Source organism: Arvicanthis niloticus, chromosome 6 (assembly GCF_011762505.2).
Source record: "Arvicanthis niloticus isolate mArvNil1 chromosome 6, mArvNil1.pat.X, whole genome shotgun sequence".
NCBI lineage: Eukaryota > Metazoa > Chordata > Mammalia > Rodentia > Muridae > Arvicanthis > Arvicanthis niloticus.
In genome coordinates, this window is record NC_047663.1 from 87568331 (window position 1) to 87595881 (window position 27551).

A 27551-nucleotide genomic window follows, 5' to 3' on the forward strand; every position below is an offset into this window, starting at 1 on the left:
ACTAAAAGTAATATCTTACATTTGGCAAGCACAGGCATCAGGTGAGGCTGGACCAGGGCCTCTTAGCTCTTTAGCTGTGTTGAGGATGGCTCTCCTTCCTGTGCCCACACCAAGTTTCCACATGTGGTCACTTGGCTTCTGGCATCTGTCAAGGAGATGGTTGTCTGAATACTTCCAGAGAGAGAGCGAGTTTGGTTTCTCCAGTGCTGCCCACGAACCCCGTACTTCATGACTGGGGAGGTTCGTGCTACTCACTCCTTGGAGCAAATCAACATGGCCAGGGGTCCAGGCCTGAAGGCTCCAGAACCAAACCCAGAGTTGGGAGGACATTTGCCTTTGGTGTAATGGGGGATGGGACGTAATGACATGCTTCTGGGTGCAGGGATACTGTAGATACATAAGATCAGCACAGCAGGACGAGATACGGAGCAATGGAAAATACTCATCAGCACCTGGGGAGTGACTGCCATCCCCTTCCTCTTAGCAAACAATTTAATATAATTCCTAGCACACTGTGATAGGTACAATGGCTTCTATGCTCCTAACTATGGAATGAGAAGCAGAACAGGCTTTTTCCAGGAGACCTTTCTGTACAGGACTATACCTGGGTGGCTGGATTGATTAAAGCCTCTGGGCTAGCCTCTCTTCCCCCTGATCTGTCTCAATGCCCTCTGACCTCCCCAGTCCCTTTGGGGCCCAGCCACCCGAGTGCTGTGACCACCATCACCAGAGGAGGATGGAACCTGCACCTGAGGGAGGCAGAATTCTTCAAACCTCTCCTGCTCCTGGTGGACCAGGGACAGGGAATGGTCACCAGCCACATGCTGAGCCTCGCTGCCTGTGATCACAGAGTCCAGGATGGGGACTCAGATGGCGTGGGGCTCCATCATGCCCAGCTAACATTCTTTCTCCTTCTGCTCTCTCAGATCACTGCCTCTATGAGCTTTCCAGATTTCCCTATCCTGCCCCAACTCCACTCTGCCCAGCAGCCCTTCATAGACCAGGCTATCCCCAACAAACAGACTGACCTACCCAGCCGGGAGGCTCCCCACCAGAACCAAAAGGTTGTGAACCATCTCTGCCTGCATCCTGCCTGTTCCTTAGAAAGGAACAGAGAACAGGGCATAGGGAGGGGACAGAGAGGCCAGGCCGTTTCCATGAACAGCTCCCTGCTACTCCTCAAAATAACCACGGTGTATATCCATGGCCTCAAACTGTAGGCGCTTAGGATAAACCCTCGTAAATCTGTGTCCAGGACTAAAAAACCAGAGGCCATGCCAGGGGCCAGACCCTCAGAACACGATATTCTCTCTCTCTCTCTCTCTCTCTCTCTCTCTCTCTCTCTCTCTCTCTCTCTCTCTCCTGCCTCCCTCCCAACCACATTGCCTTGGTGCTTTTCCCCACCATGGAGCTGTGAGGCCCCAGCCCAGCTCACACCCACGGACCACATATTTTAATGCGCCTTCACAGTCTTCCAGAAAAACAGCTACAGCATCTATGACATTCTTCCTCCTCCTTGGAACAGCAGTGAGGGATGGGCCTGGGGGAGGAGGGCCTGGGAGACGTGGGGGAGGAAGAAGCAAGCTTCCTGCCCTCCTCCCCTGAGGAATCAGAGAGAGCAAGGCTCCTGCCTCTTTCCAGGCCCCAGACATCTAAAAAAGCACCCAGAATGTAAAGGTAGTCCAGAGTCCTTGGGGGTGGGGGAATCTTTGCCAAAACATTGTCAAGTTTAGAGGCCACATATAACCAAGCTGCCCATTTCTGCTTTGGGGGTCCAAGTGAACAAAGCTACCTCAAGGCATTCTTACACTTGAGCCTAGAATTGGGAAGGAGGATATGCCACAGAGTAGAGAGTCACAGAGCACAGGGGATATGTAAAACTGACCTTCAGGTAGCCCCCAGGTGACCTTCAGGTGACCCTTGGGGGCTGAGACAGTTCTTGGTTAAAGAGCAGGAAGAACTTGGTTGAACACAGCGGGGAGGAGGATCATAAGGGCTCGAGCTCCCACGTAGGGACTACAGCTGACACACAGGAAGCCAAAGGTACTTTGTGAGGGTCACAGGCTAGGGCCTTCAGCCAGAGTCCCCATGGCTACGCCTCCATTCCCAGATGTAGAGTGTCCAGGAGGAAGGTGGACAACTGTCTTTCTACTAACCTTGCTCATGACTCCTCTTGGTGGGTGTGCTAACCAGACGTTACCTTAGTCAGTCAGCAAACCCATCTTCAGGTCGCACACTGAAGGCAGCCTGCATACCACACAGTGACAAGAAACTCCTGGGAATGGTCCAGGACCAACTCTCCCACTGAGGGCTCTTCTCACTGAGTTTCTGGATTATGGTAGGAGAGGGGAAGAGAAAGGAAGCCAGGGGCCAGATTGTGGGGGAAGGGCCTGGAAAGCTGTGCTCAGTTTGCTGGCTCGTTTCCTTGACATTGGCTTCCCTGGAAAGTTCGTGATTTTCAGTGACTGTGTTGTAGAGTAGAGAGCAGACCTGACGCATCAGCTCATTAGGAGGATAGATGCATGAATGGAGGGACAAGATGGATGACTGAATGGATGAATAAATGGATGGATAGATGGATGGATGACTGAGTAGATGGATGACTGAGTGGATGAATGAGTGGATGGATGGATGGATGGATGGATGGATGGATGGATGACTGAGTGGATGGATGACTGAGTGGATGGATGGATGGATGGATGGATGGATGGATGGATGAATGGATGGATGGATGGATTGATAGATGGATGACTGAGTGGATGGATGACTGAGTGGATGGATGGATGGATGGATGGATGGATGGATGGATGACTGAGTGGATGGATGACTGAGTGGATGGATGGATAGATGGATGGATGGATGGATGGATGGATGGATGGATGGATGGATGGTTGGATGGATGACTGAGTGGATGGATTGATGGATGGATGGATTGATGGATGGATGACTGAGTGGATGGATGGATGGATGGATGGATGGATGGATGACTGAGTGGATGGATGATGGATGGATGGATGAGTAGAGGATGAGTGGTATAGATGGGTGATGAGTGGATGGATGATGGATAGGTAATAGTATGTGATGGATGGATGAAGGAATGGAAGGCTATCTGTTGAAAGCCTCAGGAAGCATCTCAGGCCAAGGTTACTGATTGGAAGAAGGGAAGGAGGCAGGAACCCCATCACAATGCCATCCTACCCACAGAAGGTAGAAGGGATCATGACATTGGAGAAAAACTGTAGCTCATGTTCTGAACAGGAATAGTTGTGCTTGGTCAAATGAATGCTCTGAAGCGAGAGGTCCTATGGTGGCCAGCCATTTCTCAAGACTGTTTGGAGCTAGCTGTGTGAGGTTTATGGTGGCCACACTGACCCAGAGGGCTGGAAGAGACCTGGAAGATCAGGTTCAAGGGGCATGTGACTCAGCACACTCCTGCAGAGGGACAGTGATGGATGTCAGTTGTTGACTATCCACTGAATAGCAGACCCTGGGCTAATCACTCAATGCTTACTTGGTCTCTCACAGACTGTACAGTCAGAGGCCCTGGTGGTCCCATTTTGTAGATAAAGGCACTGAGGCTCAGGCATGTGATCTAACTTGTCCAAGGTCACACAGCTGCTGAGAGCAGACAGGCCTCCCCAAGGCCATGTGGTGTATGTGCACATTCACAGTGTGTGTACATGTTCGGGAGGAAGTGACCATGTCTGAGTGCATGCTTGCACGTGGAAGCCAGGGGTCAGATGTCTTCCGCTATGACTCTCGAGTTTTTTGTGCTGTTTTATTTTGAGACACAGTCTCTTACTGAGCATCATGGATTCCACTAAGATGGCCAACCAATGAGCAACAAGAATCCTCCTGTCTCTGCTTCCCCCAGCACTGGAGTTACAAATGTGCATCGCCATGCCTGGTTACTGGGAATTCAAACTCAGGGCCTTATATCTGTATGACAATCAATGTCCCAGCCCCTGGATGTTTCTGCAGCTGCTGCCTGACTATGCCTCCCCCACCAAACTCTTTGGCAGTGCCGTTTCCCACAGCACATCAAGTGGCTGCAGAGGCATTGCCAGGTGGCTTTGCCTGAGACAAAGGTAGGAGGTTGGTGACGGCACAGAGGGTGTGGTGGCCGTGACAATACAGGCTTGAGCAACACAGCCAGGTGTCTTCTGGGAAAAGCCAGGCACTGGATGAGGAAAGAGCGGCCCTCCAGTTTGTTCTCATCAATGAGTGAAGCAGGCTACAAGCCAGGACTTCCAAATCTCTCCTGAACAATGTGACCTCAGGGCCCCCGCGGACAGAAGGTTCCAGATGGCTGTCTTTGCTGCAGCTTAAAACTTGATACTGAATGTTCAGTGCACACAGCAAATGAACACAGCAAGGAGCTACCATTGATGGTGGACACAAAGGAGAGTTGGCTCATTGGAGGGTGGGGCCAGACAAGCAGCTGTCACTCCCTGCAGGCTGATGGTCTGATAGGTGATAGTACCCTCTGAAGCTGGCGCTGTTCACTGTGCCTCCGGCTGTGTTACATGGTGATGTGCCAGCTTGCTGTGGGGAATTCATTCTAAGGGAAGGAAGATAATACACAGTGCCAGATTGCACCATGGGCGGGGCTTTTAGTGCTGAAAGTGGCTCACCAGGATGAGCCAAGACCAAGCTCCACTGGGAACATGCTGGTGGCTTTCGATAGATGGATCAACCCATTGATGCCGGCGTGGGTGTGGACACTAAGGATCTCAGAAATCCTGTGGACCTGGAGTCTGGCCATTCATATCTAACCTCATTGTGTGGTCTTGATCGTGGATGACTGACTTCAACCGATGGGTCCAGTAATTAGATACTGGTGCCGTAAGGAACGTTCAAATCCAGCAGATTGGTAGTGGCCAGGAGATGAGCTTGGGGCTGGTCAGCTGGGATGGGGCAATAGTCCAGAGGCCGCAGGAAGACAGGTTTTGCAAATACACAGCCAGCAGCAGATCTGCCCACACAGCTGGATAGTGTGGAACATCTGGATACCCCCCAGAAACAGCAGCATGATGGCATCACGGCAGGGCCTCTGGAAGATGAGGATAAAGGCCCACTTCCTTCCACTGGCCATCCTTGCCTCTCTGGAGACTTTCCTATGCATTCTGTGACTATTTGAGAATTAGCTCCTTGCTGCCATGTCCCCGACCCCCACCCCCTGCACAGCTTCAGCACAGGAAAGAGAAACACGCTTAGTTGCTGCCTGGGCTTGGCATCATTGGGATCTCAGAGATGCTTCTTCACGGACTGCCTTGGTCAGTGTGCTGTGAAGAGACACCATGACCATGGCAACTCTTATAAAGGAAAACATTTCATTGGAGCTGGCTTACAGTTTCAGAGGTTTAGTCCATTATCATCATGGTGGGGAGCATGGCAGCGTGCAGGCAGGAGTGGTGCTGAGGGTTCTACACCCAGATCTTCAGGCAGGAGGAAGACAGAGAGCAGGCATAGTTTGAGCTTTTAAAACCCCAAAGCTCACCCGCCCCCCCAGTGACACACTTCCTCCATCAAGGCCACACCTCCTCATCCTTCTCAAGTAGTGCCACTCTCTGGTGACCAAGAATTTGACATATGAGCCTCTGGGGGCCGCTCTTACCCAAACCTCTACATGGGCTGATCTGTCCATTGTATGTTAGTTTTGTTTCATTGTTCTCTGGGTTCTCGGTGTGTAAGTAGCATCTTATATTTGGCAAAATGTCCACCCAATTCATGTGGTAGTTCCTTTTTATTGATCAAGGCAAAGGACTATTCCGAGGGGTGAGTCCAACCACAAGAGATGCTGAGCCTCACCCTTGCCAGGAGATGCTCTGAGGACTACACAAGCTATCGTCACTATGACTCCACAGAGGCAAAAGGACAAGGCTGGGCATGAAGACAAAGGACTGCCTTGTCTCAGCAGCAGCATGGGTCTATCAAAGACAGAAGGATTCTACGTGCACTGGTTCCTCTCAGAAGGCCAGAGGTTGGCATCCTGGAGAGATGGCAACCCTCTCTCCTGACTGAGCACTGAGCAGCCACACCATGGAGTCAGCCTGTGTGCCTGTGGAATACAACTCTGCCCTGAAATCAAAGGAACACCCACCACCAGCAATAGCATGGATGAGCCTAGAGGACATTATGTCAAGTGAAACAAACCAGACACGGAGAGATGGTTGTGTATGGTCTCATGTGTAGAATCTGAAAAGGCCAGAGGTGTCAGTTTCGCAGATGGCTTTACAGTTAATAGCAGTGTCATGTGTGTTTGTCTCACATTTGGCAAAATGTCCACCCAATTCATGTGCTAGGTTCTTTGACCTAGTTGGGTTTACCTCGGCTGCTCTTAACACCAAGGCATGCTGCGCATGGATGCAGAGTTTGTCAGTTACATTTTTCAAAAAATGAATCTCGACAAGTGCCTCGCCCCAATAGGTCTAGAGAGAAAAGCTCCAGCATGCACAACACAAGAGGAAAGGTGCCGACTGACCTGGAAGAAAGGCCTCTGAAGATCTGGCTCAGAGCAGTGGGAGAGCACCTGGCAGGCTGAGCAGGCCCAGGCCCAGGCCCTGGGCTGGATCCCCAGCAGGCCTCCGGTTGTTAGTGACCTTGAAGACGGAGAAGCAGAAATTACCCAAAATGAAACACAGCGATAACTCACCTTTGTTTGCTGTGCTGGGGATTGAAGGCAAGAAACTGCATAAACCCCCACCCCTGAGCTATAGCCCCAGACCCTCAATTGTAATTTACAAGGATACCAATCTCAGACGGCTCAGCATATGTGTCATAGGAGGGAAGAGAAGAGAAAAGGGAGCCCCGAATTTCCACACCCTCATTGATCATAGTCTGCTCCATCTGCACCCCGGCCGCCATCATTGCTTCCAGTGCTCAGGGTCCTTACAGACCACTCGCCTGTCTTTCAGGTGTGGCTGTGTCTTCCCTGGGACCTCCCGCCAGCCTGAGAAGCTGGGGCTGCCCAATGCTGCCTCATAAAGATGAGGGTAGAGAATGGAAGTCAAGTTACCAGGCTCAAAAGAGGGCCGTGGCTACGTGCAGCGTGTTGACGATACAAAGTGCACCAGATGCATGCCTAAGGGAAAAGCCATCGAGAGAAGTTCCACCAGGAACAGAGCTGAGACTGTGTCACTAGGAATGTTCCTGAAGCAAGCGTCTTGTGTATTTGTGTGCCTCCCGGGTTCCGTGTGAAGCAGCATCACTAGAGAGCCGTGCCATTCACAGCAAGGTGGGCAGGAATCTACCTCGTGAAGCCTAAATGGACAGGAGTTAGACGTGTTGGCGTTGCCCCCACAAGCTTCACCAAAGCCCATGTGGAGAGCTGACCAGAAGAAAACCCAGTGTTGGGAGAAGTAAAATAGAAAGAAGGGCATCCCAAAATACACGCTCCTTTGGCCTTCTGCCTGCTGCGACATAGACCTGGGCTTCTGAGATGAGCAAGAAGGATGGGTGCTTACGCATACCTGACAAAGCAGCCATTCCCCGGCTTCAGCAGGTGGTGGTTCCAACGGTAGAGCCTTTTTCCCTTCCCTGGTGGTTGGGTTCAGCACAGGTCTGCTCACTGTCATGCATTCACTGTGTGTATAGAGCTCTCTGCATCTCTCTGTTGCCCTCAGAGGATCCCTAGATGAACAGCCAGAGCCCACGTGCAGGGCTCACTCCAGCATGTCCTACCCCCTCCCTACCCTAGGTTATGTTAAGCAATATTTAAGAATCAGTAGAGGACAAAGTGAGCGAGGCCAGCTGTCCCTGTTTCTACTGACCATGGGGAGACCACCTGATGAATGACAGGCTTTGCTCCGTTCACTGTGTCCTCACCTCTCCAGCAGCACCTGGGTGTGGCTTTAACTGTCTGGGGTCAAGATGTTCCTCAGGAAGGAAGGGTTTCTTCTCTAAATACCTGGACCACACCGCTGAGCATGGGCATTGGAGATCCAGGTCTGTCGGCCTAGAAGGGAAGGGATTGTGTTCAATAGCATGTGGTACAGGGGACATTATCTTGTTCCTTTCCCATGATTCACTACTACACCGGCTTTAACCACCATTGCATGAGGGCATGCATAGGGTCAGGATTAGCTCAAAGCAACCCTTTCGATGTCCCACAGCAGAATCACTGGGCAGAGTAGACCTCCCTCAGGCCAGCAGGACAAGAAGTTCCAAAGGCCTGTCTCTCTGGCCCCTCATGATTCTAACATCCACTGAGGTCCTAGACTACCAGAATGATTCCATCCGTGTCTCCGCTGACAGACAGGAGGGGATAAGCCCACCCCTGGCACCTCTACAATTCTGATTCCCAGTCACACACATCATACAGACTTATCTACAGAGCCAAGTGCAGAAGGCCAAGGCAGGGTTACGTTAGCTACTGAGGCAGATGGACAGTAGTTGGGCAGCTGGTTAGCAAGTGGCAGCCCGGGTAGAGACAGCAGCACCACGGAGAAGATGGGCAGAGTGGAAGCAACGAGGTCATCATCTTAGCCCTCACTGGGCCTCGGCACCTCAGCGTCCCATATGTAAGTGAAGGCACTCTGTGGCTCATCTCTCTGAGGCTCGCTGGTCCTCAGTCCCGTGTGCCTGAGACCAGGGTGGGCTTTGTGGTGGTGATGTCATAGGCCATGGGTTTGGGGCAGCAGGAGGAGGGACAAACAAAAGAACTTCTGGATGGAAGGAGCCGCCTTCTGTGACGCTGATGGTAGACGTTTGAAGCCACCCTACTGTGCTCTAAGTGACCCCTCTGTCTCTGTGCTTTTTAAGGTGACGACAGTGCTCAACATAAGCTGATTTAAAAAAGAACAGTGAACAAACAGAGTTAATGGCCACAGTGACACCCTCTGTGGATGGCGGTTTTTTCCCCCGCTCCCTGTGGACAATTGAATACGTGTCCTTACTGTACAGTGCCCAGCTTGGCTAATTAATGATGTTACTCAGCCTCTCCCTGCCTGTCCTGCAAAGAGGCATTCGCCATATCCACAGAGGAGAAAAGAAGATACTGGGTCCAGTGCTGGGGGAGCTCCCAGCCCTGACTCACTCTGGATCCCTCCATGAAGGTTGTGTGACCCTGGGCAAGTCACCAACCTTTCTGAGGCTTTTTCGTCTCTGAAATAGGAAGGAGCCTCGCTGGGAGCTGGGAGGCATCACTCGTTCATTTGTTCAGTGGATTGAGCATCTACTAAAGGTGCCTCAGAGACAATGCTGGAAGGCGGTGACGGTGAAAGGCCCACCTTGACCACGTTAAGCTCAAGGGGAAAGAAAGGAAGGCAGCTAGGAAACAACCCTGTCAGGGTGTGACTGAGAGCCTGGTATAAAATGAAGTAGAAAGAGAAACCTCCCCCCCCCCCCATCCCCTCTCCCCTCTCAACCCCAAGCTCGGGAGAGGTCGGAACAGATTGCATCAGCCTAGTCAAGATGGTCAGGACTGTGGGGTTTTCAGAGGAGATGACATGAGCTAAGACCCCAGCTATGAGATGAAGCCCTGAGATTAGGGAAGGGGAGATACTCCAGGGTGGAGGACAACAGGTACAGGTACCCTGAAGCTATAGGAGGCTCAGCATGCCTGCTGAGCACAGCCATGGAGGGGTTGAGGTTATAGAAGCCCCCCCAAAGCCAGGCCAGGGAGGGATCTGATGGGTAGGTGAGAAGGCGGGCTTTACCCACTATGATAGCACAGAGGCTATGGAGGAGACTCCCATGTGGTCTGAAGATTCAGGGACTGTAGCACAGTGGCCTCTGGGTCTCCCTGTAATGGCCTTTCCTCTCTAAGGATCAGGAGAGCCCATTCCCTGGGACAGACCACCTGCACTGCCACATGGCCCGCGCATCCACAGAGCCTGCCCACCTCACCCCCATATCCTGACACCCCAAACAGTGACTCACAGAACAAGACAGCAACCATGCACTCAGGTTAAAATTATGCAAGCCACGTGTGTGATATTAAAAACCCAAGAAGTGTGTGTTTCTAGTGCAGGGGATGCCAGAATGTAGCCGTTTTATTTAAGGAATTTATCGGGCTAGTGTGAACGGATGTTTGCTGAAGGTTTTTCTCCCAGTGGGGGAGAAACAGGTACCTGCAGCTTGGTTGCTAAAAATAGGGGGGACCTCAGCCTGCTTCATGTGATGGGTCCCAAAAATACCACCTCTTCCCTTCTTTCCTAGCAGCAGCTTGGGTTTAGTGGCTGAGCTCGTTCCCGGCAAAGGCTGGTTTGGTGACAACCTGAGACCCTAAGGCTTCAGTTTCTGAATCACTAGGTTGGTGTGTGCCCATCCTGGGTGCCTCTGGGAGGGAGGCCAGGGTAATGGCATCTAATCCCCAGCTCAAGCCCAACTCTGGATTCTGTCTTCCTGTGTAACCTTGACTTCAGATGCTGGGTACCAAACTGCAATGCCCACTTTTAGGGGCCCCCGAGTGTCTGCAAGCATAACTGTGTGAAGCAAGGAAGCATCCATAAAATGTGGGGCCTAAGAAAAGGTACCAGGGACTGTGATCAAAACTTATCACAGAGATTACAAAGATATTCTGTAGGGCCTGGTATTTCATACAATCAATATAGAGCTTTTTTTTTTTTTTTTTTTTTTTTTCTTGTAAGAAAGAAAAGTCTGCAAAACCTGGCTTTTCTGCTCTTTCCCTTGGCCCTCCCATGGCCAGGCAGCCTCTATCTGTCTGCCCAGGTGCCCTTCAGCCATTCAGCTCCTCCTCATATCCAGTAACTGTTCTCAGGCCTGGTCTAGGATCTATACTAAGCCCTCACTGTAGGGGAGACTAGGCCTGGGGCACTTAGTCCCTTAGATGAACCAGAGAGTGACTCAGAGTGACCTGGTGGCCAAAAACTCCTCTCTGGGATCCAGCTCTGGGCAGGTCTTGTCTTTGCACAGAAACGATAAAGCAGCTCCTGAGCCAATGGCTGCTGCCCTTTCAACTCTAGAGATGGGGGGGCACTTTAAACTCCTTTTGAGATGGCATATCATTTAGCCCACTTGGCTGGGACATCTCAGGGTCTAGGTCTTGAAGGTTAGAAGGACCAGTTGAAACCTCTTAGCCTGTCCCCTGGGCCCCTGTGTGTCCCTGAACTGATTTCTGTGCCTTTTAAATTGTTCTTTCCATAAGGACACTGTGTGAGCCAGGCATGGTGGTGCATACCTTCAATCTCAGCATCCAGGAGGCAGCGGCGGCAGGTGGATATCTGTGATGTGAGGCAAGGCTGGCCTACACAGGGAGTTCCAGGACAGCCAGGGGCTACATACAGTCCCCATCTCAACAAGCAAAGGGAGTGACCATGTGACTTGAAGGCAATGCCTGCCCCCAAAGACAGCAGCCCCAGTAGCCCCTTGGCCAGATGGCACCCTGGTTCCCTCACCCAGCTCACCACCCTGGTGTTCCATCACCTGCATCCAGATTTTCTGTCTCCCACTATCAGGGACCTCCCTTAGGAACTTCAGCTCTGCTCATGGGCGGAGGTAGTGCCAGTGTACGCTTTCCTCCATCATGGGACACTTACTGTTGGGGAGACTCACATCATGGAATGTCCTGATATTGGTACCGTTATTCCTAGCCTCTAGCGATGTAGAAATAGGGTTCCAGGAAGCAAGAAATTTGTCCATACTTACACAGCAGAGCTGACTCCCCTCCCCCCGCCTAGTTGTCTGTCAAAACTCTGGCTCTTTTCTCTAGAACACAGCCTCTCCTTCTATCTCCCTCTCTTTCTTCCCTCCCTTCTTCCTTCCCTGTCCCCCTCTGTGTATACCTACTCCCCTTTGTATTGACAGTTTTCTAAAGAACAGTGTTTCCCTCCTGCTTCACAAAGTTTCCCTGTCAGTGTCTGATCTCTGGCCAAGCGATGGGCTAGCCTTCTCTACTTCCCTCCCCTGCCCCTGACCTGATGCAGACAGGCCTGTGTCGCTGGTAGACTGTGGCAGTCAGAGGAGACACAGACAGGCATGGGCCTCTCGAGGCAGCTGCTACGGGAATAAGGCCGCTCTGCTGGGCCTTTTCAAGAGGGAAGCCTCACACAGTGGCAGCTCTGGGACACCTCTTTCTTTGCTTACTGCCACTCCTTTAGGCTTACCTGTTCCTCAAAGGCTCCTCCCACAGACTCCAGGGCCTCAACTCCCAAGGTGACCCCACAGCTCTGGCAGAGCCTCCCTGCTGTTCCCCTCTGCAGCAAGCAGACCTGCCACCTTTGCTGGGCTACCTAGCCCTGGAGTGTCCTGTGGTTACCTCCTTTCACTTGCTGGAGTCTTTGGGATCCTGCAGCCCCCTGAAACTTGGAGAAACCATTCCTGACACAGACATTTGTAGCAGGATGTGAATGAACCATTCAGTATAAATGCAAATAGTCTCCTGAGCTGCTTACAGGAAATGGACTACACACACACACACACACACACACACACACACACACACACACACGATGAGCCCTGGGGCTTGGACTCATGTTTCTTCATAGAAAACTCCTCTGCAGCACTTCAGGGCCCTACCTCCCACCCCAGCCTGGAAGGCGCCAGCCTAGAGGAGCACGCGGCTTAGGGTAGCTCTCCTCAGTCCCAGCTCTGACTCTGAGACCACCTTGCATCTCTCTGGCAGTTACCTGGCTGCTGGGGAATTCTATACTCGGAATATTTTCACCATGGAATTCAGTGTGGAGAAGCCACAGCTCAGGAGAGACTGCAATAAGATTCCTCTAAAAGACAAAACACTTTCAACCTCCCACAAGCCCCCTTGGTCTAACCTTGCCCACCATACTATGCACAAGTGATGACCACTTTCTGTCACCCACTCCAGGCTGTCTGTTCTGTCAGCTTGGCTTGACCCAGAGCATGACCATGTTCAATGGTCAGTGTGACTGTGGTATCATGGAGACAGGCTTAGTTACAGTAGATGATACTGTCAAATAGATATTTAAAAGATACAGGTACATAGCAATGCATGTTTAGCAGGCATAGTAAACACTTAATATAAATAGTTCAATATGTAACAGATATTACTAAATGGTTTCCCAAAGTGTGGAATTACTTTATACCCATCATCCATGTAAGATTTCCTGGTTTCCCACAGTCCAGTTGACACTTAGTATGACCAAGATTTTAAGTGTTAGCCAGTCAGTTGGGTGCTGTGGCTATCTCTTTGTAACTTTGATTTTTGTTTCTCTGATCGCTGATGAGACACAGTACCTTCATGTTCATTGGCCACTAAAATATTCTTGTGAAATATCTGGATTTTGCCCCCTTTTCTTTTGCACTAACTCCCCATATGTGTGTTATGTATTTATTAGTCTGGGTGTCTACATATTTTTGGAGCCTAAAGGGCAATGTCGGTGTTTTTTCTCCGTCTCCTCACTTTGTTTTTTGAGACAGTGTCTCTCACTGAACCTAAAGGTGTACCCCTGTACCCTTAGCCCAGTGCCAAGGTTACAGCACCTGCTGCCAGGCTCCCCCTCTTACATGGGCTCTGGGAATTCAAACTCAGGCCCTCATGCTTGAAGGGTAGTTAGTTTACATACAAAGCCAACTCCATATCCCTTGGTCATGTTGTTTTCTGTTTTTTAATGTCACATAAATAATAAAGCTAATGGGAGTGGGTATTTTGGGAGAAAGGCTCGTGTAGCCTAGGCTGGTCTTGAACTCGTGGAAATCCTGCTTCAGCCTCCCTAGTGCTGGGATTAGAGACCTGAGTCACCATGCTCAGCTACATTTTTCTTTTAAGGATGAATTTTTTGTTTGGTTTTACTGTTGTTGTTGTTGTTGTTGTTGTTGTTGTTGTTGTTGTTGTTGTTGTTTTGGAACTCCATATGTAACAGACTCCTGCTTCTACCCCTGAATGTGGGATTGCAGGTGTGTGTCATGCCTGATGTGAAGATATATTTTTTGTGACTGCCTGTATGGTTTTTATTTTTTGAGTGGGAGGGGTAAAATCTCACGTAGCCCAGGCTGATCTCAGACTCCGTGTAGAGTCAAGGGTGACCATAAACTTCTGATCCTCTTACCTCCACTTGCTTACCCCCACCTCCCAAGTGCTGGAGCTGGGATTATGGGTGTGCATGGCCATGCCCAATTCATGAGGTATTGGGGCTTGAACTTGAAGCCTTGTACATGCCAGACAAGCACTTTATGGACTGACCTGCACTCTGTCTGTGAAGACATTCTTCCATGTCATTCTGTCCTTTAGCCTAGATCCCTCTGCCGCCATTGTGATGGTGTGGGTAGGGTTCTTGCTCTTATGTGGACAGCCAGCTGGATGGACCAACACTAGTCATTAAAGACTGTCTTTATCCTATGCTTGGCACAAACCACACATCTGTTTGTGTCTGTCTTCTGTCTTCTACCCAACAGGTCTGGTCATTTATCCAAACACAATGCCACAGTGTTTTAGTTAGCGTTATGACTGGCATTAAGATCCAGTAAAGCTAGAGAGGTCTGTGGACGCGGGGGAGGTGGAGAAGGGAGAGAAGGAGGAGATGAGGGAGACTTGATCAAAGCAAAGTAGGCATATGCCATCATGAAACCTTGTATGCTAATTTTTTAAAAATTGCACAAACCAAAAGGAACCCACTAAAAAAACTCTAATTTCATTCTTCTTTCCCCTCTTCTCCTTCATTGTAAATAACTGTCTTCCATCCTTCTGTTTCTAGTTCTTCTGAATCTATTTTCACACCACACACATACATGCACACATACTCACGCCTGTCACTGTCAGGGTTGCCAACCAGGCTGTGACTTGCATGTGTCCTTCATTTATTTTAGCCCATTTAGATTTTTCCTTAACACAGTTGATAGAATAGTTCTCAAGTGAACTGCTGTTGGACAAAGTGGGAGAGCTTGCTGCCACAGAGGACCATACTGAAAGCCAATGCCTCCTTATAGGGATGTAGTTCCAGAGCCTGGAAACAATGGCAACCAGAAGAGAGCAGAGTGTGGACTCAAACCATCCTGCTTGACCAATCTGGACCTCTCAATAGAGGATGCTACAGCAATCAGGCACATAGTGATGGGTCCAGATGTGGCTAGCATCCTGAGTACACAGGATGCTTCCATGCTATGGCTGGCTGATGAGCCACTTCTCTAGTACAGAGATGCGTGTGTGCTTCACTGTTCAGACCCAGAAACAAGGCAGGCAGGGGCATGTGCCCCACCCAGGGTCCTCCAGTCAGTTAGGGAAAAGCTCTGGTTGAAGCTGGGCTCTTAAGCACCATACAACCCTTCCTTCTAGTTTTCATTAAACATCCATATGCCCAGGGCCAGTTTTCTACAACTCCAGGAAGTCATCAGGACTCTGGCTGCTCCGGTAGGACAGGCTGGTCTCTCTGTAAACTCTCAGACACTTGGGGGCCAAGATAAAAAAGCAGAGACTCTGGAGTCAGACTGAGTTGGGTTCCAGGCCCACATGTGTCACAGCTGGCTGAGTGGCCTTAGATAAGTTTCTCTGCTGCTCTGAGCCTCCCAACATAGAACAGAGATGATAACACTACCTGCTTTGCTGAAGGAGACAAGGATTGAAGGAGGTGACAAAGATGGAGCCTTCAGAAACAAGTCCTCCACCTCAGCTCCCTTTAAAAAAAAAAAAAAAAAAAAAAACTCTCTACGAGAGTTACCCTGGGGATTAACAGACCAGAGCCCAGATGTTCAGTGTCTTTTCTTGTATGATCACAGGTGAGCTACCCACACATGCTGGGCTTTAACTTCCCTATCTAGAAGAACAGAGACCTTGGTAAAACTACCTCCTTCCACTATTGTGATGGTGGCATGTGCAAAGGGCTTTGGAGGGTCTGCTACTCATGCAGTGTGGGCCACCTTTGTGTTGTAACTACCTCAGTACTTCCCCAACCAATGACAGCTAGAATTGTGGATTTACTCCAGTCCACCCTGCCTCGGGCTTCTGCCCTGTGCCCACAGAGTGAGTCAGATCACCTCCACCCTGATCATGGAAACACTGAGTCTGGACACCATGCCTCAGGTTCTGGCACAGCAACCCCCATTGGGTTTTAGGTACTTTCCCACCTTAATGTCTACATCCATCTGAACATGGTTGATATGTCATTGGATAAAAATGACCTTCTTGTGGCCCTGAGATTAGCTCCCGCTACAGCTATCTTCCAGGTTAGACGTGTTTCCATAAGTAAATGAGGGAAACCATGCACAAGGCTTGTTCTCCCTTTCCTTGGCTGCCAGGTTTGTGGCTGCTGGGTTCTCTGCCAGACAGAACTGATTTGCTCATTGAGGGTAGTACAGCAGGAGTGAACCCTGGAGCTGGAGAAACTCAAGACTGCCTGGCTCCTCTGTTCAGGGCTGTGCTGGGAGGCTCCATCACTCTGTGGAGAAATGAGAACCTTCTGCGTTCTACCTTCTCCCGACTGGGAGAGCCTGACAGTTCTTCCTCCTCATCTCTGAAGCTGTTTCCTTTCCTGGGAGGTTCATGGTCACCTTGGCAGGTAGTGGTGGTGAGGACTCGGACAGTGGTACCAGGTACCTACTACTCAGTTGCTGGAACTTTGTACACAGCAATTGATATAGCGAGAGGTTATGGCCCTGAGATTTGCAAATTGGGGTTCTTTCTTTACCGAAGAGGACCAAATCCAGGGCCTTGCGCATTTCAGGCAGGCACCCAGTCTCAGAAGTGTATCCCTTGGTGTTATGAGACAAGAGCTCTGCTCTGAAGCCCAAACTCACCGGGACTCACGGGCCTTCTAGGAACTTCCTGTGGCAACTTTAAAACAGCTCTGTAATCCAACTGCAGCCTGGATTCTGGCTTCCTGAGTCTGTAAATGTACCTGTGATGCCCCCTCCCCCCCAGCTCAGGTGAGTCTTTGCAGGTGTATGTACCTACTGCTGCCATGGCTGGGTCTGTCAGAGCTGGCCTCACAGAAGCAGAGCCAGGACCAGGCTTCTCACTGCCTCCTGCTCTACAGGCTCCTGGCAGTGTATAACTACAGTGATGCTCACCCAGGGCCCATGTGGGGCTGGTACCGAAGGAAGGTGATAGTCCAGTCTCTGTGCCACATGAGGCAGGCGGCTGTGTCTGCATGGGGCAGGCTGCTGTTGTGCAGGAGTAACTTGACTGAAGGCTCTGGCCAAAGTCTGATGGTATCCCACCTGCCCTGTCCCCTGAGTCCTGTGGGGACACTTCTGACCTGCCACCCACTCCTCTAAGCTCCAGTATCCTGGCCCTGGGTAGAACCTCTCTTTTTTTCCACTTTTGAGACACACTGTTTAGAGATGGTCCAACCTGGGTACCCATCTCCATTCCTCTTAGCTGCTGGATGCCTCAGGCAAGGGACTCCACTTTCTGAGGCTCTGTGTCTACAGAGGAACTTACAGGCTGTCTTTGGTGTGGCAGAGGCAGGAGAGGGTCATGAGACACATCTATGGTCACAGAGCCCCAGGCGCAGCACATGAGCAGGGGTCCACATTCCTCCTGTTGCTCCATGCTTCTGCCCCAGGTCTGGTCCCAGGTCTCCTAACCCATGCAGATAGAAGTTTCGTGCTTTCTCAGCTGGCCCTGCTGAGGAGCTAGGTTGGTCCAGAGTACAGAAGCAGAACCATAGGAGATCAGCCAGAATTTGGGGAATGCTCTCTGTGGTTCTTCTAGCCTGGGACTCTACAATGGCCCACTACAGTGTACTCCTGCCTCACAGTGAAATCTAGAAATCTGTGGAACCTAAAAGCCCTCACAGGTAGCTATTTCTTACTCCTGCCACAGGGGTTTCCCTATGTGGCTAAGCCACTGGCCCCACCCTTACTCAATAGCTCAGCTTTCTTCTCAGGAGTGGGATCCAGAGCCAAAGCAACTTCTAGAATGAGCAAATCAGCCTGTACTGCAGTGGCCACAGCCTTGGTTTATGTTTGAATGCACTGCTTATTCTGTCTGTTTATTTTGCCCACATCCGTCACTCAAGATGAGCAGGCAGAACTACCGTTACTATGTTACCATATTCCTTCCCAATTCTTCCCTTCCTCTTCTTGCTTTCTCTTTTGCCTCTCTTCTTCTTTTTTGTCTTTGGTCAGTCAGTGCCAGACCTCTCAGCAAATATTTTATTCAGTATGCACTGAGTGGGCCAGCCCTATGTGGAAAGGCAGAGATGAATGTGTCCCCTTGGAGTGGGAAGGACAGGAAGACAGCAGCTGCAGTAAGGGTGCATCTGAAGGACAGGGCAAGGTGCCGGGGGACCTCAGTGATGGAGCAATTACCATACATACACAAATAGGAGACAGTCTAGAATCTACCTAGACTGTAGATGGAAGGACAACCTCCATCCTCCCCAACAGGCCGTGCATGTCCAGCTAGAGAGTCCACAAAGACAGGAGGGGAAGAGAGAGGGGCATTCAGATGGTCACTTACAAGGTTAATTTACTATCTTACTGCCACAGGCTTATCACCTCCACCCACCAAGTTATCACTGTTGCACAGATATCAGCTCCACTGAAAACAGCATTGCTTTAAATCTGTGTTATTTAACACACTAATTTGGAACTCTAGACCTTCAAGAAATTCTCTGATCTTGACTTTTCTGCATGGTCTGTTGTGTCGCCAACGTGGAAGGCATTTCCCTACAGCACATCTGCACTCGGACTGAGAGCCTCAATCTCAGCCTTTCAAATCCACATGTTCACACACACACACACACACACACACACACACACACACACCAGGACAGTCGGGGGTGGGTGGGTTCAGCAGCTGCAGGTGAGCAGCCTGGGAGGTGACCGAAACATAGCCGCTTGCTGGAGTGCTCCGAAAACGGCCTTTTAAAGACCAGTGAACAGCAGCTTCCTATCCTGCAGCCACAAGGTCCTTTTGTCATGAGTCATTTTATCTGAGTGAAATTCCTCAATTCCTTTTATAGCAACATGACCTCTGTAAGTCATAAAGGGTCATACAGAGTGAAGGCCCACTCAGCTAAGGTACCTTTCCCCACCAGAGTTTGGGGTGAAATTTTAAATAACTGAGAACACTTGTAATTAAGAACTAGAAACTCAGTACAGAATAGGTCTGGTCGTGGCGTCCTGGAGGCAGAGAGGCTGAGGACAACTGAGAAGCCAAGGCAGGAGGCTCTCCTTCGAGCACCCCTTTTCATTCACACAGTTTCAGGGGGAATTTGCCCTCAGCAATTGGGAGATAGGTTTGGGCATCTCTTCCACCCACTGAGCCTCAGTTTTTCCTGTCTGCTGTGGAGGTAATAATCCTGCTTCCTAAGCCGATGAGAATACCGAGTCTGAAAGTCCGAAAGTAATGGTTAGGGACTGGGTCTTTTCAGTCATCACACCTCCCCCATCTCGGTAGTCAGCCTGGGAATCGGGACTAGGGGTGGCATGGGCTAGCTGGCTTCCCTACAGCAGAGTAGCCAAGGCTGGAAGGTGCCGAGAAAAGACCTATGCGGTGGGAGTGGTTGTGCCACCCCACACACTATCCACCTCACACACCACCCTGTTCTCTCAAAAACCCACAACCAGTGCTACCTGACACTTCAATGTTATTGCTTTGATTACTGTGTGATCTTAATTGCTTTTTTTTTTTTCTTTTTCCTGTCTCTTCTTTGAGAGCGGGGACTGCTGTGTCTGGGACTCAGCACAGGGCCTGGTACATAGGGTGTGGGCAGTATTTTAATGAAGAAGGCACAGTGAGCTGAAGTCTGGGTTTCCCCCATTACCCTCTTTATACAACACCAAAGTCTCTCCTCCTAGGTATACGGACTAGGGAATGGAGAAGTTCCCACCCCTCCCCATCTCACCCTGGATGGACTGTCATGGAGCCCTTGACAGTGTCCGGCATGGCATGACCTGCATGTGTGCGCGTCGCCCTGGAGTCTAGGCACCACCCGAAGTGGCCCAGTGCCTGGACGAGGCCTCGGGACCCGGAGGCCCCTCCCGAGTGGCAGATAGAGCCAGCTTGGTCCGCGCGGGAACGACGAGGGCGGGAGGCCAGCCCCGCCTCTCCAACGCGCTACCGGTGCAAACTTTCAAAAGACGCGGCGGTGGCCACGGCCCCGCCCCGGCACGGTTGGCGGCGGGCGCGGGGGCGGGGCGGGCGCGCCCGGGCCGGTGGCTCCGCCTCCTCCCGCCGCCGCCCGCGCCGCCCATCTGCCGCCCGCCGGTCGCCGGTGCAGCGGCAATGCCCCGCAGCCCGGCCACGGCCCCCGGCCCGCCCAGCTAGCCCCGCGCCGCGACTCTCTCGGAGCAGCGATGGGCAACACGGTGCACCGGACCCTGCCAGGTATGCCCGGAGCCGCGCCCCGAGGTGGCGCCGAGCGCCTGGTCCTCCCCGGGTCTCCGCAGCTGCGGAGCCCGGGTGCAAGCCGGAGCCTGGCTGCCCAAATCCGATCCCCGGAACCGCACCCCTGCGGGGCTGTGTGACCCTGCCTGGTTCTCCTGGCCTTGGCCGTGCGCCCCACGCCTTTGTTCCAGCTGGAGGTCGCTGATGAGCGAGCCGGAGGGGAGCATCGGGGCTTCCCCGGGCCGGAGCCCTTCAGGGGGACTGCAGGGCACGGGTGTCCCGGGTCTCCGCGTACAGCCCACAGGCGCCCCCGCCACACGTGCTACTTCTTGGCGGCGTTCCCACGCGCGCCGGGCTGCGCCCTGATCGGGTGTCCGCTCAGCTGGGGGCCCTCCAAGCCCCATCTGAGCCGCTGCTGCGGAACGCATCGCCCCCTAGTTAAAAAGCGCCCTAGAATTTCCCAGACCGGAGAAAGGCAGTGGGCGAGGGGCGTGGGGCGGGTGTGCGGAGGCCGGGGACGCCACGCCTCGTTGAAAATACCTAGTGATGGTGGAACAGGTCAGTGCGCCGAGACTGTCACAGCCTGTCTGCAAAGAAGCATCCTCATAAGAAAAGGTACCCCGATTTTACACAAGAAGAAGTTAAAGCTCAGAACCGGAGAAATGACCGATGCCAGGCAGTGGTGGGAGACTGCATGGGCCCTGTCAGCCCGTCTGCCCCGCCCCTCACCCCCACTGCCCCAAGTCTTCAGAAGTGTTTGGGCATAAAGCTGTGTATTCTCAGCATCCTTGGGCAAGGCTGTGTGTGTGTGTGTGTGTGTGTGTGTGTGTGTGTGTGTGTGTGTGTGTGTGTGTTGGGGGAGGGTAGTTCAGAGAAGAAGCAAGTTGGCTATGGGTCAGATTTAGTGCCGCCCAGCTGATACCCCATCTCTGCTCTGACACCCCCACGGCCCTTCCTCCAGCAGTTACCCAAATAGAGTTGTCTCCTTCCCTGGAGGGGATTGGGCCAACCTGAGGACCAAGCGTTGCTGAGGAGGGAGACAGCCCTAAACCCCAGGTGGCTTTCACTGGGTTATTTCTAAGGTCAGCCAGGTGGAGTCTGGTCAGCTTCAGAGGTGGCATTAGAATCTGGGTCCATACTAGACAGAGTGACAATTGCTTCTTGTGTGCATGGCTATTGCTAGGCTGAGGAGACCCGGCCACCAATCTGGACAGATCTGAGGTCTCATCAGAGATGGCAACCACAGAAGTCCATGACTGAGACACCACTCCATACTCAACTAGAATGCCTGTGCTATTCTGGTTGGTTTTTAAAAGCCATTCTGCCACCTGTGGGTCACACTTGGAGAGAGGCAAGAGACAGGCAGTCTCACCAGGTGGTCATACATTGCTGGGGTGCCCATTCCCCTGGGGCCTGATGTTGTGGGTGGAGCACTCTAGGCTGGGGACTCAGGGTCAAGGCAGGTCACCCCATGCTGTGTGGGAACCGCCTACACTCAGGACCTACACTTGAATCAAGTGAGGAGGCATATCAGATAGCAGGTGACCAAAATGTAGAGACTTATATATTCTCAGATCTACCTGCCATTAGCTTCTGGCATCTATACAACCCCTCACACCTGGGCTGTTCTTCCTTGTCCAGACAATGTCTCACCAGCAGGTTCCCTGGTCACCTTTCCCAGGGACCTTACACTCCCTGCCCCAATAGGAGACACCTTTGTAAGACTTTGTGTTCGTATGACTGCACTGCACTGTCACTGTGTCTTCTTGTGACAATCTAGAGGTTCTGTGAGGACAGGCTCCATGCCTTGGTTGTCTTGTTCCCTGGCTTGCCCATCCTAGAACCTAGTGCCTGGCGCAGGCTCAGAACCGGGTGGTGGAGCACACATGGAGCCTGCGTCTTTGGCTGAAGGAATACTTGGCTCAGGCTTGCCCTGAGGAAGCCTGTGCTTTCCTTCTCAGGGAAGGGACATGTGCGTGGGGTGGGGTTCATTCCACAGGACTGAAAATAGAGGGTTGGCGTTTGCTGAGCACCTGGATTCCATGCCAGGCTCCCTGCATAAGTAGCTGCAGTCATAAACCAAGCGTGCTTCTTAAGGCTGCTATACTCCTGCCATACTCTGAGCAGGCTGCCTGGAAGTTTCACTCTGACCTCCAAATGGCTACCCTTCCCTTCCCTTCCCTTCCCTTCCCTTCCCTTCCCTTCCCTTCCCTTCCCTTCCCTTCCCTTCCCTTCCCTTCCCTTCCCTTCCCTTCCCTTCCCTTCCCTCAGGCCCCTGCTCTAGACTGGATCTTGACATTGTCATTCTCTCCCAGGTCCCTTTCTTTGCTTGACGTTTCTGAGCATAGTCACTGCACAACACATATATGCTTGATCACTGTTACATGTTGAGTAGGGGCTGGGACATAGTAGATGTTTGGTTGCTTGGGAGGATAAATGAATGAGTTTAATCCTCCCAGCAGAGCCATTACTCCCATTTGATGGATGGAAAAAAAAAAAAAAAAAACCACACCAAGGCTCTCGGAGGTCAAATGGCTCGTCCCTGCCTACAGAGCTCTACTTGGCAGCGCCAGAATTGAAATCCAGGTTTATTTAGCTCCAAAGTCCTCCGGGTTTTTTTTTTTTCCTGACAGTCTCAATCAAGGCTCAGATAACACTTATTAAGTGCCACCATGGTTTAGATAATGTTTATTGGGTATTCCACCGTGCACATGGCACGCTACAGGGCACAATAAGGAAATGCCAAAGAAAGGGAAGTGCCCTTTGGTTGGTGTTCATAACCTTGGCAGCTCTCTCAAACTACACCAACATGTTATGATGTATACCCTTGACCCAGGAGAAAGCAAGGGTCAGCGGGAGATGCTGCATCTGCTGAGCTCCTACTGTGTGCTTCAGCCTCCCTTCCTGGGTGCAGTTTCACCCTGCAACATAAGGTATTAGTCCTCTCCAGTTTAGAGGTGGGCACACAGAGAGGCTGGGTAAGTCCGGCTCACACAGACTCCATCCAAGCTGGGACTTGGGTGACTGAGATCCATCAGGTTTCTAATGCCCCACAGTATTGTTCTCTTCCTGGCCTTCCCCTGGACTTTATAAGGAGAAAATAAACTGGTAGAAATGGGAGGGGTAGCATTCCAGGATGTGGTGGGTGGGAGGAAGATTTCTTTCCCTTTCTCCCAACCAGCACATTCTAGCCCCTTTCCTGTGCACCTCTGGGGTTCACCCGTAGCACTGTTTGGAGGAGATGCTGAATTCGAACTGTAGACTTGGTTTAATCATTAAGTTGTCCAGTGCTTGGCCAACCCAACGGCTTTCAGTGTCTGCTCGACAGCCAGCTGTCTGGGAGTTTTGGTTGAGGAGTTAGCATAACTGAGCTGGGCTGCCGTAGGCAGGCTGGGCCAGACCTTCACTGTTCGTATTCAAAGGGGCTGTCTTTGATTTCACAGATAACAAAAATGAAGGCTCAGAAAGGTCAGGGGCAAAAGCACTATATATAGGGGGAAGAGAGACTTACAGAGACAGATATAAAGACAGACAGACACACACACACAGGAGAGAGAGAGAGAGAGAGAGAGAGAGAGAGAGAGAGAGAGAGAGAGAGGGAGAGGATTCCTAATCTACTACATAGCTCACAGATGCTAAGTCTAGATGGGGTGTACTCACCCCTGTCTTAAATGACCCTTCCCACAGAGCCCCTCTCCCCTTCAACCTCAAACAAAGCTCTCCTATGACCATCTTAAACAAGGTGCACCCAAACAAGACCCTGCTAGACAAAGCAAACCTGGGCAAAGCCTTATAGCTGCTTGGCTTTTCTGCTGCACAGCATCCTGTCTGACCACTGTGATGATGCTCCCAGAGCAAGTTCTGAACCATGACTTTCTCAGCCCCTGGGAAGGGAGCAGTTGTGGTCACCCTGCAGTAGCCAGCCAAAGGCCAACAAGTAACAATTGTTTTTCTTCTCACACCCTCTTCTCTCAGATGCAATTTGGAGCTGAGTTGAGCTTTCTTTGTCCTCTTGACCACATATACCCCTCTCTCCCTCGGGTCATTGAAATATTCTTTTCTGTTTGAGCTGAGCCTCTCAAAGCCACAGCAGCTCCTTCAACTGCCCTGAGACCCTGTAAGCCGGGCAAGTTCCCTTAGGTGAGGTCCTGTACTGATGCCATGGACTGCGCTATGCAGGCAGTGGATACAGGGAGAGGAGCCAGGGGCCTGTCCTGTGTGGATGGATGCTTGGTAGAGAAGTGGTCCATGTTCTGGACAGACAAGTTAGGCTTCTTCTCTTCCATCCTATCTGGTTCATCTGCCCCTCCCTCACTGTGGGAATTAGGAAGGCTTCCTGGAAGAGATTACCTCTGAAAGGAAGTCCAGCTGAGTGTCTGCTTGCTCTTAGGATCTTCTGTGGCTTTGTGCCTTAGTTACTCTGTGGCTACCAGCATGTTATGTGCCTAGCATGGAGTGCAGGCTTGAATGCCATGGCCAGAAAGGCAGCATGTTTCCTATAGAGTAGGACCAGCTTAGTGCCACCCTATCCCTAAACCAAGCTGGGCTCCCACCATGCCTGTCTACTGTGGGTCAGCTCCAATTACCAAATATTCTTTAGTGATACAACATAGAAAATGTACTAGTATGCACTCATTATAAAAGAATTATTTTTCAAAAATACGTCTTATTATTTTAATTATGTATATGCATGTGTGTGAGATTGTGCACAGTCAGAGATGTCAGATTCCCTAGAACTGGAATTATCGTGGCTGTAAACTGACTGGTGTGGGTGCTGGGAACCAAACTCAGCTCCTCTAGAGGAAAGCAAATGCTCCTAAATGCTGAGCAGTCTGCAGCCCTAAAGATTTATTTTATTTGCATGTGTGCATGTGAGCATGCATGTGTACCACATGTTTGTAGTGGCTGCAGAGGCCAGAAGAACATTCCGATCCCTTGGAGCTGAAGTTATGGAGTTATAAGCCTCTCGTTATGGGTGCTAGGATCCAAACACTGGTCCTCTGCGAGAGTAGAGGCTCTCTCTTAACCAAGGAGCCATTTCTACAGTCTAGGAGGATTCTTTGGAGACAGGCGCTCACTCTGTATGGTCTAGACTGGCCTTAGACTCAGGCTTCCTAAGTGCTAGGGTGTCAGCTCATGTCCATGTCACAGGTCAAATGCATCTCTGATGGGTACAGCCTTTCTGGACAGAGGCCCCTTGGCTGCAGGGGAGGTAAGGGCAGAACCTGGAGCCCAGACCTTAGAATAAGGCCACACTGCACCCCAGACCCTCAGCAGGAAGCAGGAACAAGAGGGGTAGCTCCCAGGAAGGCAGGGTCAATTGAGTAAGATAAGGGAACAGTAAGCAAGATACATCATCATGATCATGGCTGTCACTGGGGAAAGAAGGTCTCAGTCCTGCCTCTGGGGGCCATAAGGGCTGGCTGGCAATGGCTGGGTTACTCTCAGCCTCAGATTCAGGGCTGGACTGGAAGGTTCTCTTCAGGCGTGCAGACATTGGTCTCAGGTTCTCAGGCTTTTGAGGGGGCAATGGGTACACTCAGCTGGGACAGGGACCATGGCCTGGTTCTAGGGAATAAGGCTCGAGTGGACGAGACCAGCGAAGACACGGTAGTGATGGTGAGTGACAGAGAGACCTGAGGAAGATTCAGGGAGTGCTTCCTGGAGGAGGTGTACTCCATCGTGGGGAGAAGTGTCTTGGAAGGCAGGGTGCTCAAGGTCAAAGACCCCAGGTCAGGGGAGAAGACAGGAGCAGAACTGCGAAGTTCTGGGGGCTGGTATTAATGGGGTGACGGGGACAGTCATGGTGGTAGGAGAGGTTTACAGACAGAGTGCAATCTACTCGCTACCTTTCCCATCAGGACCAGGACCAGACATGTTTAACCCTCCATGGGTAGAAAGGGAGACTGCACTTCCTGTCTGTACTGTATTCTTGGAGTGTAAAATAGAAGCCTAAGGCTGACAGTGGATGCAGAGGCTAAGGGGCAAGACCAGGAAACAGACTCTGAGCAGTAATAAAACCTGCCCTGGGTCGGGTGGCTGAGAAGAGGCAGGCGAGCAACCCAGCCTCAGGCCTGCCCCCAGGAGCTTTTGTCGGTCATCAAGTGGCTGCCCCTTGTCCTCACCCTAAGCATCCTGGGACACACCTTCTCTGTCACCTGAAGGTGACTCATCCATATCCCAATTGCCTGTGGCAAAACATCCCCTCCCAGCACCCTTGTCTCTGCATCCACAAAGGTGGGCGTGGCTTTGAGCTGGTCTCTTTCAGGGTGCATGTGCCTGCCCAGTGGAACCTGCATACCCAGGCCACGGACGATACCACAGGCCCACATCTACTAACCCGAGCTCAGTGGGCAAGGCTGACAGGCTGGATGCCAGGCAAGAAGCATCCTGTCCCCACTCTGCCTATCACAACACACAGGCCAGGGTCCTGTGTATCTGTGTCCTGCATCCCCTTCTGCCAGTCAGGTAGCATGACCTTCCAAGCCTCACCCTCTCCTGGCACATTGACGTGATGATACCATCCAGGTGTGCCAAACTCTGGACCAGAAGAGTGTTCCTCTTGTGCCTTAGAGTCATGAATCCACCCAGCCAGCAGGCTGCTCCATGGTGAGCCTGGACCAGGTGCTCTTGGAAGAGTCAGACACAGAGTAATGATAGCTGCTAACGTGTGTCCACAACCTGTCTGTGCCAAACACTGTTCTAAGGCAGTGGCTTGTTTAACCCTCAGCACAGGCCCTAGTAGCCATTGCTGTTAGCTGCGTGTAACTGGTAGGAGACTGTCACTAAGAGAAACAGTCCTTTGCCCTGGGCCACACAGTTTCTTCAGGTTGGAGGCCAGGAACCTCCTGAGGACTGCTGGGTTGAGCAGGATGCCCCCTGCAGGTTAACTCTCTGCAGTTTTGTATTCCTTGCTTGCTTGTCTTGAATCCCAACTGCAGGCAAGGTAGGTTGGACACGCTCCAGGTGTCCTATGGGTTCACCATGAGGTCCTGCCTGAGAATCCCCTATATCTGACATATACATCCCAGTCTTTGCCAAAGCTAGTCAGAGGATTGACACTGTCCTGAGACTTTCTGGGTAGCACAACTGGGAGGAGACACAGGCCATTCCATTGGAAGCGTCACCATTAGCAGCTCGGGGGCTCCACGACCTGTGAGCTGCTTTTAGACATGATATGCAGGGCAGTGTGGGCAGAGGTCTGCTGTGCCCAGAGAGACAGATTTTAGTGCTGAAGGACTTCTGCAAGTCAGGGCCCCCGGTTCAAGGGTGAGGGAATGCCTGTGTGTGGAGCGGCTTGGCATAGCCATATGTCACGTAGATCCTCGGAGGACAGTCTGTTCTG

The 27551-nt window shown here is 51.5% G+C and overlaps 1 protein-coding gene across 2 annotated transcripts in view; it reads left to right on the plus strand.

The window, feature by feature from the left end:
- The window catches only part of Neurl1b (neuralized E3 ubiquitin protein ligase 1B), an 86161-nt gene that overhangs the window by 35941 nt on the left and 22669 nt on the right, over positions 1-27551 (plus strand). Inside the window, exon 1 of one of the 2 annotated variants that reach the window (XM_034507464.2) lies at positions 20069-20206. The exons of the other annotated variant lie outside the window; for it this stretch is intronic. Within the exon in view, the coding sequence (XP_034363355.1) occupies positions 20176-20206 (31 nt within the window). The 5' untranslated portion in view covers positions 20069-20175. Of the gene's footprint in view, positions 1-20068; positions 20207-27551 lie in introns of those variants that run through there. 2 annotated transcript variants of the gene reach the window in all.